The following is a 17,259-nucleotide window of genomic DNA, read 5'->3' on the forward strand; positions in this document are numbered from 1 at the left end:
ATAAAATCTTTCCATGAATAGCCTGTAGCCCCTCAGTGTTTTCTAGATATCAGAGCTTTGCATGAATACACACAGCACCTTTTGGGTGGCAAAAAAGACAACCAGAGGTACTTCAGTAGATTTCTTGTACTATTTTAAGTTTTCAGCCATTTGGCACCTTCAAAGGCAAAAGGGCAAACATTGCATATGATAGGCTGCTGCAATAGGTTTTAACTTGCGTTGCTGCAAAACCCCACCACATTACCTCTTGGGGTTCTGGATTTTCATCAGTTTCATACTACAGGGCTGAGTGACTAAGTTACTTATACCAACTTCCAAAAAGAAGCTTGCTAGTGCCAACACAGTAATGAACACTTGAGGTTCTAATTGTCTGCACCTCTTCTAGAGTCTTCTAAATGCTGCTGACCTCCCAGAAGACAGACATGCATTACTGAAATCACCTGATAAGAAAAACAGAGAGGAGAGAACAGGGTGGGCAAAGTGAGCACTTACCAAGCACAATGACCACAGTCTTCAGGAGGCTCATCATGGTGTCCCGATTTCTGCGGGGTCCAGAACTGTGCCTGGACATTCTCATAGTCCTTTGGCGAACGTACCCAAAGATATGAGCATATAGGACCACCATGACCACAAAAGTGACCAAGTTGAAGATAGCCCAGAAGACCAGGTAGGAGTCACTATAGAGCGGTGCCATGTTGGAGCAGTGAGTGATATCACAAATACAGTTCCATCCGACACTGGGTATGGCACCCATGACGATGGCCATAGTCCAGATGACAACAATTACGACGACCACTCGCCGGTTGCTCATCCGAGTGTGCAGCTGCATTCGGAAAACCGTAATATGCCGCTCAATAGCAATGGCCAACAAATTGGCTACAGAGGCTGTCAGGCTAGTATCAATGAGACCCTGACGGAGAAGCCAGGTGCTTACAGTCAATCTTCTAGTGTTGGGTCCCGTGTTGAACATTAAGTAAAAGTAGGCCAGCCCTGCAAAAAAGTCTGCAGCAGCTAAGTTGGCCATTAAGTAATAAATAGGAAAGTGGAATCGGCGGTTGACATAAATAGCCACCATTACCAAGAGGTTGGCCAGCATTATGAAGATGCAGACGGTAATCCCCAGTCCCATTACGAGCTTGCTGACAGTGTTCCATTCAGTGGCTAGATATTTTCCACTTCGGTTATAAAAGAAGGCAATGGTTTCATTGTAGTAGCACTGTGGTTCGCTCATGGCTGTGGACTAAAAGAAGAAGGGAAGAAAGAGAAGAAAAAAAAACAAAAAAACAAAAAGAGAATGACATCAGAACTGAAAACATGTGACTGCCTCCATGGATGAGACATGCATGAAGAACAGGGAGGGGGTCAGGAAGGGAACACGCTTCAGAACAAATTTATTTTTTCAGACCAAACGGCATTCCACAACTCGCAAACAATTGCTCTGAGGAGTCTAGTAACAGCAACCAGATTAGAAGCAACCAGAAATGCTTCCATCTGCTCTGGGAGCCAGCAGGACTTCTGATGTAGCTGTAAATTGCATAGAAAATGAGCTTCTAGCCAAGCAGACCAGCTGAAATATTCACTTAAAGGGAAAGGCATGCAATTCATAAATAAGAAAGGTTAACTCTGCTACAGGATACCTTATTTATGTTAAGAGTGAACAAAACTGTTGTTTGACAGTAATGATGTTAAAAAAAGAGCTTCTCAAAGTGGAGAAAAAGTGGATTACATTTATGAGCAGGTTTTAAATCCTTCAGTTTTCCGTCGGGGTATTCCTTCTTGTCCTGTCTCAAGGAGTGGGAAGAACACCCTAAATCAATATTGCCAATATGCTCTGAGACTGTGAATTATCAGGGGCTGTGTTTGTCCATAGAGCATGAAAGGCTTGTATGAAAAATAAAAAAAGCTTGACACTGCATTTCTATGAGCATCAGCCCTGTTTCTAAGCAGGGTTTGAAATACAGCATGCTTTTAAATATAACTTATCAGAATTGACTTATTCCAATTTGAAGCAGGAGTGAGCCAAGAAATAAGAAAAGCAATATTTGGCTTAACTAGTGTTAAAAGCATCCAACCTTATTTCCTGCATTAAATATTGTTATGGCTATTTCAAGGAACACATGATTAATTTTTCTTGCAGAGTACTCTGCCAAGAACAGCTATGGGTGCAACAAACAAGCCCCATACCTCACCAGAACATGGAAGTTTTGCATATAACTGCTGGCTCAAAAGAAAATGCTTAATGAATTTCCTTTCTCAGTTTCAATCAATTACTTGAGGTGCAATTCCCAAAAGGCAAACCTTAGAAAAAGAAACATCTGTGAATAACAACCTGGTTCCTTGTTTAGCACGTGTATACAATGAGGATGTAAAAATAAGAGTTAAAAAAAAAATCAAACCAAGAAACTCCTGTCAAAAAAATCTCTTTCTACAGAAGACTCGGGAGACCTGCCTGTGACTCCTTGTTTTTATGGATCTGAAACTCTGCTGACTAAACTTGAATTTTTACAAAAAGAGGACAAGTTTTAGCAAAAAAACAGGTAATTAGCCCAATCAAAGAACAAATCAACACTACTAAAAGATAAGAATTTCTTCCCATTAAAACATGCAAACTAAACCATATGTTTTGGACAGTTCCGGTCATTCTGTAGGAAATGCTACAGCTAAACTAACTCTCATGCTGCAAACAAAAATGTACAGAATTGGGAAACAGAATTAATAACTGGACTCCAATGAAAATAGTATAGATTTCCCTAAAATTACCCAAAGCTATTTCTGTTTCTTTTAATTTCTACATTTGCCAACATAATTAAGCCAATTCCAACTAAACAACATACAAAACTTTCCACCTATATCCCAAATGCACCGCATGACATTTAAATTTATGATAAAGGTCTTTTTAGAAAGATTTTACTTCCAACCTCAATATCAATCAGAAACATTTGCAGGCATAAAAAAAAAAACTAGAGTAAATACTATTTCTCAACACAGTGAGAATAAAAATTTTACTGTTCCTTTAGGATACATTAAATCTTAAGCTTGAAGCCTTTCAGCCTTAATTATTAAGAATTTTTAAAAGTTCTCATGTAGGATCTCTCTGTTGCATAGAAAAAAAATTATTTACAAGGGATATTTAACAAAAGGAGACCTAGCTACAGGACATCTGGCTTTAATTCTTTGGTTAAAGACCTTGTAGTAATAACAGGTCAAGTATAAGAACCCTTGAGGGATGGAGGAAGTCATACGAATGAATTAGTGGCCCTTACAAAAGCTTTTCAACATCTGCATTAATTATGTGACACTGGGTTTTTGATTTCTGTAGGAATGTCTGGATGCAGGATCTAGTGGATCTTTGCAGTCCTGAATAAATTGTCTTTCCCTATACGTTTGTCAGTCTAATTTTTTCTCTCAGATATCTGCTGCCCATATAAAATGATTTCTGCTCCGCTGTTGCTCCTTTGGAAAGAAGCCTGTTACACCTGGAAGAACACATATCTTTAGTTCAGAAATTTAAAATGTGGTAGGTATCATGTTTTTACTTTTTTTTTTCTTTTTTCTTTGTCTTTATTTTGCACAGAGGTTTAGAACATGAATTATTCCCTGACTTTGTAATATCTTCGCTAACATTTGCATATGAAATCTGAAACAAGATATGATAAAAAAAACAACCCTCACTTATTCACAAAATGCCAAGACAGGGCTGAATGTATGCAACACACATAAGAGCATGTAAAATGTTACAGAGTCAGACTTGTTAAATTTAAAGGCATAACAGCACTTGAGCAATCTCAGAGAAGTTAGCACGAGGTTTAATTGCTGCTTCTCTCATTTTGAAGACAGAAAAACAAAATGCTGTTCACATAGGGGATTTTGGAGAGGCTTCAGTTTTAGGGCATTCTGATCCAAAACCTGGGATCTCTTTTAAAAGTAATCTTTTCAATCCCAAGGGAAGGAAGAGTACAAGATGAGACAGCTTTCTGGCAAAAGTTCAAACGGGACTTCCAGATGATCAGCTTTCTTGGATATATCAGTATATATCATAACGGAAGGTTTTGACCTCCCAGGTCACAAACATAAAAATCCCAAGGCATCACATTTGGCCATGACACTGACTGGAAAGGCTGCAGTAGGAGGCAAATGCAACATATCTCTCAGTACTGAAAGTGTTAACATACCACAAAGGCATATGCAAGCAGGCAGACCCATCCCCTCTCCTGCCCCTGCAGGAAAAGGGGCAAGGAAGTTTATATTTTAATTTCCTGAAGTTTCACTCAGTGTGTTTCATTGCCTGTGTAAGCCAGATGTGTGGTGCCCTGAGACTTACCTCATCCATTCAGTATACTTCAACAGAAGTTTAAAACAAACTGAGCTGCAAATTGCCCATGTTAACTAAAGCCTCTAGGACACAACTGCGTAGAAAAAAAAAGTCTGAGTTATAAACCATCAATCAAGACATATAAAGTAAGATGGAGTAAAAGCAGGCTAAGAGCAAAGTCCCCTCTCACCATATGCAGCTGACCCAAGCCACAGTTGTCCCAAAATACACAGAACAAGAAAATACCAAGAATACGTAGAATTAAATCTCTTAGTATCATGAGGTGTAGTTATAACCTCAACACAGTACACACAGACCAGGAAATTTGGCACCAGGACTTAATAAACAAAGCTCACTCTTCTTCTACAGTCAGCAAGTAGCCATCCAATGGCTAGAACCTCATCTTGGCCTTTTCAGCCACTATTTGCTACACTTGTCTGTTTTTTTCCTTTCCTCTGGCTGTATGGGATTACACCACTGGGGTAGCAGTGGGGAGTCTGAGAAGAACAGCCATTGTAAGCAACTTTCCCATGTTTTGTGCTCAATTCATCTTGCTGCTGCCCCCCCTCTCCACCACAGCCTAAACTGAGTGAGGATTTGGATGCACAACATGGGGCACCCTGATGATGGGATGCTCTTGGGTGACCAGCCCATTACTCCCTGCCCCTCCTGGGGAAGAGACCAGACTGGAGAAGGCACTGGCTGCCTGGAGCAGGAAGGTGAGGAGATCTCTGGATCCTGCCAGCTCAGTCGTGAGTGACAGCCCATCGGGTGAGGGCTATGTATGGAGAGATACTTAGAGTAGAAAACAAACACCAGTAAGTTTGCAACCACCACTGACTGATACTGTCTAAATGAAGCATTAGTTAGCACAAGGTGCCTGAGGGGCAAAGGATCAGTTTGAAAATCCCTCTGATATCTGAGGGTTTGGAGAGTTCCTCAGTTCACCTAACAGGGAAGTTAAAAAAAAAAAAAAAAAAAAAAAAAAAAAAAAAAAAAAAAAAAAAAAAAAAAAAAAAAAAAAAGGGCTCCTATCTCCCCACCCTCTGTATGCCTGGGTGCAGTTATTTCTTGCAGAGAGAAACTGACCTGAACATTCTTTTAATACTAAGATCTGACTCCTACAGAGGTTTTCAAACTTGTAAGCCACAAAAATGAATCCATATCCAGGAAAACTCTTAAAAATATCTTAACCCTAAGCTCTCCAAACACAATCTGCTCCTCTCTTTTTTTTTTTTTTTTTTTTTGTTCTTTACTGAATTAGCCTTGACATGCTGGTTTTTTCTTACCTAGAACACAGAGGACATGGAAAAACAATTTATTTGGCTAATATGGGAATGGCAAACTAAAAGTAGAGATAACTGTCTTACATCTTTACATTGCAGCAGCAAATGGAAAATCAGTAGCACTGCTTTCAGCTGAGGTAAATACTCTTAAGTTTACAACATACCAGAAAGGTTAGAGCTGAAAAACTTCAGAGAACTGCCAACTTCAAAATCCCCAAAGAAGGGTATAATTTAATATCTTTAAAATAAGGATAAGCAAGTAAGTATAGGAATAATTGAACCAATATGTAAATACTTTCTTAACCCACAAGTGCTAAACATGGCCTTTATGGAAGTAAAGTTGTAACAGATGAGGAAAAAAAATCCAATTTGGAAAAAATTTCTCTATTACCTAATGAAAGGCATAAACTATTTTTCAAACTGCAGAACACAAAAGAAACAAAAGCTTTTAAGTGAAGGGCAAAAGAAGTGTTTCCTTTAAAGAAAAGGTAGAAGTTAAAAAATCATGAAGTCACAAGGGGCCTGATTCATTATAGCCTTATGCTTGCTATGCCATATGTACAGACCTGTTTTCATCTGCACAATGAAAGCATAAAACTCTACCACCAACATACAACAGCTCCTTCTCTTCATAATTGCATCTTCCAAAGTAATTTACTCAATGGACTTAAAGGAAAAGCCTTATGATAAGATATGGTGGTTTGGTCCCAGCAAGCTATTTCATTTCAGTAGGCTAATTTTGCCCTTCACATAGCTGAAAAGACAGGAGGAAATTAATCTCTCTGTAAGGGGATCTCTTTAACTCTGTTACAACATGATAAAGCATGAAGTTACTTAAGGATTACGTGGCAACAGCTAGCATCTCCAGTAATTTTTAGAATGCTCTTATACTAGGCGTTGTTACTTCAGAGTCTTAGAGCTCACAAAGATCCCAACTACTAGAAAATGAACTGAGAATTTCTTTGTATCCTACAGCTTATACATGGAAAGGGCAGCTTAACATGTCTAGGCACTCAGTGTAGCAAAGAGACCCAGGCACCAGCAACGCTGGGAAAAGAGGCAATTTTACTGTTGGAAGGTTTAGTTCACAACTGACACAGATCCTGTTGGAAACTATGATTACAATCTCCACAGACTGGCTATAAACCAGGAAGGTTGTTGACCTTCCATAGTCCTTATTCACTGCTGACTACTACAAAAGCAAGTTCAAAAAAGCTTCTGTGGGTTAAAAAAAGGAATGTGTGAGTTCAGGAAGTCCAGCTAACTCTAAAAACGCCTTTCTTTTGGAAGATGACAGGGTCTCTAACTATCAGGTCTGAAATCAGCCCTACATCTTTTGAGGATAGATAAATTAGGAGCCATGCAATTCCCTATTCAAACACAAGAGCATTAGTGAAGAGCAATAATGGTCAGGAGCACAGTGAGCTGTCCCAACAGGGCCACAGAGTGCCAGGTCTGTAGTTTCAACTTCTCCATTTTCTACTGCTGCAGAAAGGAAGCCTGCATGCACCTGCACACACACCTGCACATGAAGCTTCTTTCATTGCATAATTCTGCAAGTAAAAAGAGATTTAAGATACTGAAAGCTAGAAGAGCTTAAAAAAAAAACCAACAACCAACAACAACAAAGAGACAGTAAACTCACCTATTTGCAACCTACCCAGTAATTCAGACATTCTTTTATTGTTGCTCCCTTTACAGAGATCCAGCATTTTCAGACAGGCTCTGTCCCTCACAAGTACTTCCTACATCTGATGAATATTTTCTAGTTGAGGACGAAATGAAGACTGTTTGAATCAGGGCACAGTCCTACATCATCACACCCTCCCCCTACATTGCTAGGATGGCTTATATACTTTGATAAATAAAGATTTGTTTTTGGTCTACCATCCCTATCTGCCTTTCAAGCTTCTCTCAAGAGAGACAACCACTATAACGTGGAGATATTGCAAAAATAAGCTAACTGGCTTTGCCACACGCAAAGCACATTGATCCCAGATTGGCTACTTGCACCCAAGTATCCCACTCAGCATACAGAAAGCGGTTTCTGCAAAGCTCTTCAAGATCCATTTCCTTCTGGGAGAGCTTACATGATAAGCTGAGCTTCACAAAGACCAGCCAAACACAGGTACGAGCTCAAACCCTCGCAGCTTTGCGGGAGAAAAGGAAGACAATTATATTGCCTCATCTCAATTAGTGACTGAAATATTTCACCTCTAATGGCTTCAAAAAGAGTCTTAGTCATGATTCTGGCTGGGCTTCTCCACTATCTTGCCCAGTTCACTCCCCAGCTGCCTACCTGCCTTTCCCTCAACCTGAACATCATAAACAGACATCCAGCCATCGGTGAGTCCCTGAAAGCTGCTGTGAGGATGAGTGCAGTGCAGGACAGTTCTTTGTCAAAGACTCCAACCCTAGTAAGAGCTTTCTGGAGGAAGTGTACAGAACACTGTACACTTCAGAAGTCAGAGTGGAAGTAATGGGAGGGAATAAAAAATTCTACACCTACAACATCCCAAGTGAGCTTCCATGCATAATGATTTACAACACGCATCCTTCAGGCCCAGTTAGGTGCTCAGTAAGCCCAGCTGGGAATTAATTAATGACTACAGCAGCTGAAAAACTGCCATTCTCTGCTGAAAAAATGCTGTAGGCTATTGGGGCTTCTTCCCTCTCCAGGGCACACCTTCCATCACTCCTTACCAAGTAAACCAGCAAAGTGAGCACTGGGGAGAGTTTAGCCTAAAAGCAAAATGCTTATGTTAATCAACATAGCAAATTTCCTTTTGGAGCTGGAAATTGAGATATACAAATGGAAACAAGAAGACTATCCCGTGTTTACCGTAGTAAATACATTTTTTTTCCTGAAATTCACATTAAACAATGTGGGTTTCTTTGCTTTGATGTACTGACATATTTGTGAAATACATGAACTGAAAGTAGAAAAATCTCTCTTTCTGAGCTTTAGCAACCATGGTGTTTCTATAAGTAACTTGTTCACACAGTACTGAGTAGCTGCCTACACAGCAGTATTGGTCAGCTTAAACAAAACTGAGATGCATTTTGCACCCTCAGTAATCTCATCTAGTATAAGAATTAAAAACAAAAAAAACCCCAAACATACTGGTATTTTAGTTTTCCCTATGATGTCTGTGAACAGGTGGATATACTTCTATCCTGATATGTATTTCTAATCTAATTCTAAACTGTTTCTACCAGTCTCACCATTTCCTTTCACTCCCCCATCTACCTTATTCATCACCACCATAGATCTGTTTTGGTAAAGAGACTTATTTGTTTATTCAGCTCAAAGGGGAGAAAGAAATCTACACATTTGTTGACTGCAAAAATTTGGGCACCAGATCCAAAACACAAATCTTATTGGAACTCTGGTAGGGAAAACAACATAGCAGAATAGCTGTGCCATCCCACAGCAGTCTATTCTCAAGCATATTATAAAAAGACTGACCATTCTGTGGCAGTGCTAGTTTAAATCTCTTCCACTCCAATTCAAACAAAAAGAGGAGAAAATAGAAAGTATTCAATGGCACAGAGTGGAAGAAGTGTTTTCTGGCTCTGGCCACGAAAGGCCACTATAATGGAAAGTGTTCTGGATCTCTCTTTGGAACAGCTGTGAGGCATTTATTTAAATATACTCATTTACTTCTAGTATTTGGCTGGTAGGATTCACTGCTGGCAAAAGCAAATAAAGAATGATGAATTTTTGTTATTTTCTTGTTTTAAGCATTTCTGAAGCACTGCTGGAAGTCCCTGATTCATTAAGCAACTAGAGCTCAAACAATTTCTTCTTCAAAGCTTTTACTGCAGAATTCATCTCATGCCACTCACAAAGAGAGAAGATGCTAATCACTCCACAGAGAACTTCCATCAGTTTTGATCACCACTTGCGATGTTTCTTTTTTGCAAACAGCAAAGCACTCTGGGATGCTAATGCTTCTTATAGAATTATTTAACTTTCTGATTACTACATTATCAAACTAGTCACGTTTCTATGAGACGATTTTGCTTATACATAGCTGAGGTATGAAGTCATAACATGTACCACAAAATACCTTCAACTTCAAAATCAAGAAGCTCTGTTAACATTTTATTTCTCTCTCTTTAAGAGCAAAATGCCTTATCTAATCAGAAATCTGTAAAGATCACAGATTGTGATTTATTGCGATTTATTTGAGATAATTTATTGCCTTACAATAAAAGCCTGTTGCCAAAAACTCAAAGCATATTTGGAAAATTTTTGGTTTCGTTGACTTCTTTGACATACTGGGAACGCTGTCCCACAAGTATTTTCTATTTCAGATCTCAGGTATGGACAGATAAACTATCCTGAAACTTCACTCATCCTTCACCTTTACACATGATCAAGATGCCTATGCTCTTAGTCACCACTTGTGTCTGGTAACAAGATGTTGGGGGGCGGGGAAAGAAGATGAGAGCTTTGGATAGGTCTCTGCATTAGGAGGGGATGAAGAGACATGACTGTGCCAAACCCATTGCTTCAATACAGGGTTGCAGAGAGCACCAGAGGCAGTTCCTATGTTGATACACTAGCAACAAGAATATTTTAAGACAGTAATAGCAATTTCACATCTGGTATTGAGAAGCAACCTTCAAAAACTTTTTCAAAATATGAATCTTCTGACACCTGACTCAGAAGACAAATCTTGGGAAAAAAACCATTTGCAACTACATTAGCAGGAACTTCCCTTACTGTGGTGCCACCACGAGCATCTGCAGGATTGAAGCTCAAGCAAAAACCTGTCAGGGTGGGTTCTGGATTGCAAAACATCCTGCTGAGTTCTCTGGAAGTCTCTAGCATGGTAAATAAGCATCTGTTCTTGTTTGCTCAGTGCAGTGAAACAACTGATGATAGGCAGAGGAGTATTTATTAGTGCAATGTATACACACATGCACATGTACATACATGGGTACACAAAATAGATAATATTTATTTCTGAGTCTAAATTGACTAAATGTGAAGAAAGCCAATTATGCTGGCAAAACCAAAGGGAAGTTTAAAGACAAAATATTAAAAAAAAAGATTAAAAATAAAGAAAGTTTAAAGTAAAGTAGCAAAACACTTTGTGTAACTAAGATGCCATCTAGCTCATGCAAAAAGCATGCAAGGTTACTTCCAAGTTTAAAAAAAAAATCCTTCCTTAAAACGTTAGTTTCTAAATGTCTTCTGCAGCACACTATGGCATCTGCTCAGTTTTAAAAGGCAAAATAATGTCCTCGGGGGTGGGGGGAATTAATTTAATCAATGCTGTTTTCTAAACTATATCAAAAAATTCATTTGTATGTCAACACAAACATGAACGGCAAACCTGTAGTCCCATTATGAAAAGCACTTTAATACTTCAACCCCTCTATTTTCTCTTAACATGTGTCTCACTGTGTCCTTGTCTGTTAAAAAGGTCTTCCTTATCTTCAGAAATATACATATGGTTCCCAGCTGATTCTTTGGAGATATTAATCTTCTACATACAATTGAAGACTTATATCAGCCATCAGATTCCCAATGATTTACTGAAATCTGAGGGAATTCATGCAAGCATGTAACTCTTCAATTACAGATATCAATTTTGAGCCTACTTTTACATTTACATTTTGAGCCTATTCATTTACATTCATGTTTTTACAACATGATATTTTTTCCTACCATAATCTCCCACACTAAGATACGAGTCTTTCCTTTGCTTCCTGTTTCCATTTCTTTTTGGCTCCCAAGACAAATCTCATTGAAACACAGTCTCTGAAATTCAAGCATGGAGGCAGAGCTGTCTGGATTATCAGCTAATGATCAGAATCATCTATTTATTTCTAGTCTTTGGCTAGTGATAAAAGTCCAGGCAGAATTTATTCAGCCAAAACTGCCTGCAGACCCAGGACATGTGCATTTATTCAACACAACCGAATGGTGACTGTGCTGACATCAAGTCCTTTACAAGGGACAGCTTTTCTTCCACTCATTCTCACACCACAGCTGATCTAATTTTCCCTTTGAGAAGGCATTTGTGCTGAACAACAATCCTTAGATACACAAATTTCTCATATATAAAGAAGGCTCTGAAGAGACGACCAGTGGACACAGGAGTGCAAACGTCTTGCAGAGCATGTGCAGACATGGTTGGGGAGAGCCTTTCCCCAGAAAGGGAGAAGAGTCTGGCAGTAGCTAGGCAGCGTGGAACACAAGCATTCACCATCCACCTCCTACCAGGTATTCTGTTAATCAGTTGTGGGGCCCTTTTCAGAAAAATACACATCCTGAAAAGTTTTAAATTGTAACAGGTACTTGGGTCTCTATGAAGTCAAGGGGACTTAGTGAAAATCTCATCTCAGATAAGTATTTTCAGTTATGAAAAATCTCCTTTTCAGTTTGTAGTTTTTACTTTATCAGAATACACAAGTACTTGCTGTTCAGTACATGGAGCTAAATAAATCCCTTAGATATTTATAAATATGAAGTCTGAAAGACACTTGGATTCAAGAAAGCAAGATTAGTGTGTTAGTAATTCTAAGTTCATTATCAATTTTATTGCTACTTTTAGCTTAAAACTTTTCTGATAAGAACATTAAACCTGACTTTTTATTTGGTATTATTCCAATTTATCCATATTACAGCCTTCTACTTTGTATTTATTAGGCACAGTAAAAATCAAACTATAGCAGAATGATCACCTCCATGGAGTCCATAAAGATCATATTTCGCCATATGTTTTCTTTTACATATAGCAGTATAACACAGCAATATCATGTGTCAAAGTATAACAATATTCTTAGTAAATTACCTGTGTCTTTAATACAATATTTCAGGAAAAAGTCCCCTGACAGTCAGAAATGAGAGAGGAGAAATAAGAAGGAGGAGAAATAAGAAAGAGGTTCAGTCAGTTCACCTGCCAGAGTTCCATTGTGGCTTACTCACCTCAATCACCTCAGGCTGGGACATCATGGAGGACGGCACCAAGTCGGTGGGGATATCCATGGTTGCTTAAAATACCCCTGCTGTGCTTGTGCTGTTCCTCTGCACCCGCAAACTCTTGGTAGGAACAAAGCAGCCCTTCCTCAGACTCTAGTCATGTTGATATTTGCTCCTATTAGGAAGGAAAAAAAAACTGTTGAGAGTTAACAAGAGAACTGTGTGCGAAGTCAACAACCAAGCTCTTTGGCTGCTGAAATATCAGTCTTTGAGTTTGTGCAGCCCCACTTCTCAGACGACCATTCACAACAGATTTCCACAAGTTTCAAAGGGCACATTAGAATTTGGTCCAGAACAGCAAAAAAATTCACCTGACCACACAAACTAGAATTCACACAAAGTGAATTCAGCAAGAAGGCTAATACATAGATCATGACCAGATTTGAAAGGAAATATGGTCAGCTGCAGAGCCATTGGAACTGTGTTAACTTTTTTCCCCCCAACAAAAGAAAAAAACCTACCTTTTCCCCCCACCAAAAAAAGAGTACTCATAGAATCCTTTATTAGAATTTAGGATACATTTATTACCTCAACAACTATTGTTCTACAGTTCAACGATCACATGAACTTGTCTTCTTTATTAAATAAAGCAACTTAAAACGTTATGACATCCTTTTCTCCAGGTAGTCACAGATTTGCAGTATATGAATATACTGAATTGACATGCAAAGTTTGACCAGCTGATCCAACAGAATGAAGGCATTTCCATAGGTATCATGTTTATAAAGGTCCATCCAGCTTTTGCATATATATTCTATTATTTTCTTTTTCTGTTCTTTCGTGCAAAGAAAACCAACCAACTAACAAACAAATAAGGTGTGGGGGTGGGCAGGAAACACTGTAAATGCCATTAAAAATTCTGCACCAAAAAACTGCATAGTTTTTTCCCCCCAGTCAGGCTAGACATATACAACACAACTCACAAATTAGTCACCACAGAAAGGATTTTGGAGCGAGACCTATTGCTCCCCATATTTACAACTTCCTATTCTGCAAGTCATAGCAGAAATCTACTCACGCTAAGTGTAATCAGCATCCAACAAACATTCCAGAAATTACTCCAAACTTAACTGGTATTTTTCAAACTAAGGCCATGGTGTAATTATACAGACAATCCCGGTAACTTTCCTGGCAACCAGTTCATTTTTTCAAAGGCAACACTTACCAAGCCAAGAAAGTACAGATAAGTGCTGTAGAAAAGTTACGCTCTGCATGCTTTTCTGATTCAGTTATGTCTTTTTTTTTTTTTTTTTTTTGGGTCTTGTTCATTTAAACTTAGCCTTTGCATGCCACTGTGTAAATTATTCCTGCTTCTTAAAAAGCATCATCTTGAAATGCCTGCTTCACATTTCAACACATCCCCACATGCTTTACGTCACATGTAGCTGTCTCATCTTCCAAGCTCTAGGGTCACTTTTTCCATCTTTATATAGCTTTCCAGTGACCCCTGTTCTTTCCTACTTAGTTCTTGCTAGTAACCTTTCATTCTTTCCACTCCTTGCCCCAAATTCCTACTACTATACTCACGGAAGAGGACAGAAAATGGAGACAGCCTCTCTCCAAGATAGCCTTCACAAAGTTAAAGAAACAACACAACCCCCAGGATTCCTGTTCCCTTTTAAAAAATGGGAGTTTTGCTAATTTTCTATTTTTTTGCTGTACCTGACAAATGAAGGGTACAGACAGCATCAACTCAAAATTCTAACTTTAGGAAGCTTTTGCTACTTGACAAAGAAAAGAGTGATTTTCAGTAAAACTCCATCAACAGCCTCGAAATCCTCAAGCAGCACATCTCATCGATGTCTTGTGAGCTGCTGCAATTCTAACTTAAGTAAGATCCGAAAAGACCTATTTCTGTTCTTCTCAAAACATATATAAGAGCAGCAGTTTCACTGCACTGACTTTACAACAGGTCACTGTTACTTTCTTTTTAAAATCTTTTTTCTTAATCCTAAAATGCTGCCACTTTTCCATAATGAAGTTTGAGAAGAATTTACAGTTGAAGGAGACTTTAAGGAGTACTATCTAAATCAAAACCAGAGGTACACTTAGAATCCTGTTTGCCACACAAAAAGGAGAGAAAATGAACAATTTTACTATGGAGCACAATAAAGCAGAAAAGAAAAACTAAGAACTTCCCCCACCCATAGTCTGTCCAGCCTTTAGTTAGCTCTGTGTACTCCAGATAGAACACAAATATCAGAAAAAGCTTAACCCACAAAATTCAACGAGCATTTAATACAGATGATAGAAGATATATGCCTGTAGTCATTTTTCATCAGTTCTCCAAGAAATAGAAAATACAGTATTAGTAAAAAATTCCTAAGCCCACAGGAATTTCATGTATCCTCTTCTACACCTATCTGTATTTTCATTACTTGTACTTCACTGATCCCTCAATTTGGCTAGGAAAAGGACAGCTCTTAGGCAAACACCTTGCTTCTCTACCTCCTGAGCATGATGTACACAATGATAAAGACTTTCTGCCAGTGGTTAGGCTCATAAAAGGATCCCAGCTGAAAACAGGTTGTATTGTACAAAAGGACTGTCTCCCCACTCCCAACCTGCCTCCTCTTCTTCAGCAATAATGAAGTACAGAGGGAACTGTGCTTTCACAGCAGTGCTAAAACAGGTAGACTCCATTCAAGAAAACAAAAGTGGCTCCTAACTTAATACCCGTGTGAGTTCACGATGCAGCCCTGTGTTTTCAAGAACTGCAAATAAAGGGAACAGGATCCTCAAATGAACTTCATTAAAAGACATTATGACAGAAAATGTAATCTCTTTCAAAAAAGAAAGTCTGAAACACCAAAAGTCAAGACTTGCTTCTTACTAATGGGATTCTGATTGCTTGTTGCACTACAAAGTGTTGAAAAAAAATACACAGATTTGGAAGCATATTCACACATCTCATTCTTAACCCCTGGAACTACAGCTGGCATAGGCAAGTACTCTGTGGTATCTTCTCTTGATAGACACTGCTATCTTTACTGAGTACATCGAGAGAACTGCAAACCAGGGTTTGGTTTGCAAAACAATATGTTAGGTTGGTATCTAAAACTTGTAAAATTAAAATTATAAAGTTTCTTATCTTCTGTGAAGCAAGACATCCTGACTATAAAACATACTGTTCTCTGAAATTCCATGATTAAGCATCATGCCTTGTTGATCAGCTGTCTGACACCACAGAAAAGAGGAACAACGCAGTTTTGTCATTACTTGGAGTACTTAAGAGAAATGCAATTGTGTATCACAATAACATCATCTTGAAGGAACTGCTTTTGGAAAATCCATTACAAATCCAGTGACAAAAACTATTACCCTTATTCCTCCCTGGTTTCTTGCACAGTACACTGTGATCTGCAAATTTGCAGTGATACAGCAATGCCAACAACTTCTGCATCACTGAGTATCTCATCTAGATCCACAAATTTGCAGTGCCTCTGCTACATTAGGGTCCTGGGAATGAAAGGCAAATTGAGTTTTCACATGCTCTGGCTGTCTCCTGTGTCAGACCACACCAGGTGTCCTGCATTGTTGCCTTCTTCCAGCTTTGCTTTCCTGCATCCCTACCAGATCACCTTTTGGTACCACTTCGGCTGGACTTCACAGACTTCCAAGTTTCTGGATTACGTGACTCTGAAGACAATGATACTGTATGACCTTGAAGCTATTAAATGTGACTTAGCTGAGTAAAGCTTAAGAACTACAGAGCTACAGCTTCTCGCCCACTTACAAGCTCTTCATAAGAATGAATAAATTCACTATGAAAATGGATTTGCGAGGTTTTACTGAGGGGTCGTGGAAGTCTGGAAGTGGAGTGCCAAAATCAAGCGACAAGCTCAGTGTTTCCTGTGCTGGCTGTATCATCACCCCCCTGGAAACAGCTCCTGCCAGTAAAGCCAGACATTTCTTGAAGTCTAAAACTTCACTGTCTAAAAAACAGAATGGAATTTGCTAACATATGAAAAGGTTCAGACACAACAATAGGAAATCTCTACCTTGCAAATACTGAAATAAAACCAAAACAAAACCAAAAATAAAACCCAGAGTAAAACATTCTTGGGTTCTTTGCCCTTTCACACTAGCAAAAGTGAATATTGCAAAAGTTACAATCAGCCCTAAGAAACTGGTCAGATTTTTCAGTCCAAGAATAAAGATCAAGGACAGACTGAAGGTGCAGTGAAACTGAGCTACTCGTTCATGTCTGCAGAAGAAACTGAGATCCTCACAGGAAACAAGGTGAGTTTTTTTTTATTTCCCTGTTAGGCTAGCACACTAGATAGGGGCAAAAGGACTTTTTGTATGCACCAAGACAGGAAAGAACTACTCAAGAGTAAAATGTATAATGGCCAGTCTTCGCGAACGAAGAACCGGGGAAGGTCTTTACACCTTCCAGCCTGCGCATTGGATTTTTTAGGTGAGACACAGTGTGCGCGGAACTGAGCCCACCCTTTAATCCTGAGGTTCATCTGCCGGGGCCAAGCACGCTTGGACGGTGACAGCGAGGTCCTCAGGACGTAGATGGATTGCCTTACAGGGCTAACGAGCTCCATCTGCCCGGGGAGGGGCCCTGACCGGGAATCGAACCCGGGTCTCTGCAGTGACAGTGCAGTGCCTTTCCCCTAGACCACCAGGGGCTCCCTAGAGTAAAATGTGCT

General features: G+C 39.2%; 1 protein-coding gene across 3 annotated transcripts in view; it reads right to left on the bottom strand.

Annotated features, from left to right (window-relative positions):
- Nucleotides 1-17,259, bottom strand: part of LPAR1 (lysophosphatidic acid receptor 1) — a 69,918-nt gene that overhangs the window by 34,646 nt on the left and 18,013 nt on the right. For all 3 annotated transcript variants that reach the window (XM_027910857.1, XM_027910803.1, XM_027910919.1), the window contains exons 2-3: nt 12,545-12,713; nt 493-1,240 (exon numbers count right to left, since the gene is read on the bottom strand). In XM_027910857.1, coding sequence (XP_027766658.1) covers nt 493-1,240; nt 12,545-12,604 — 808 coding nt within the window. In that variant the 5' untranslated portion in view covers nt 12,605-12,713. The remainder of the gene's footprint in view (nt 1-492; nt 1,241-12,544; nt 12,714-17,259) is intronic.

Source organism: Empidonax traillii, unplaced genomic scaffold (genome assembly GCF_003031625.1).
Source record: "Empidonax traillii isolate 1590-97213 ecotype Southwest subspecies unplaced genomic scaffold, ASM303162v1 scaffold3:size4013460, whole genome shotgun sequence".
In the NCBI taxonomy this organism is placed as follows: domain Eukaryota; kingdom Metazoa; phylum Chordata; class Aves; order Passeriformes; family Tyrannidae; genus Empidonax; species Empidonax traillii.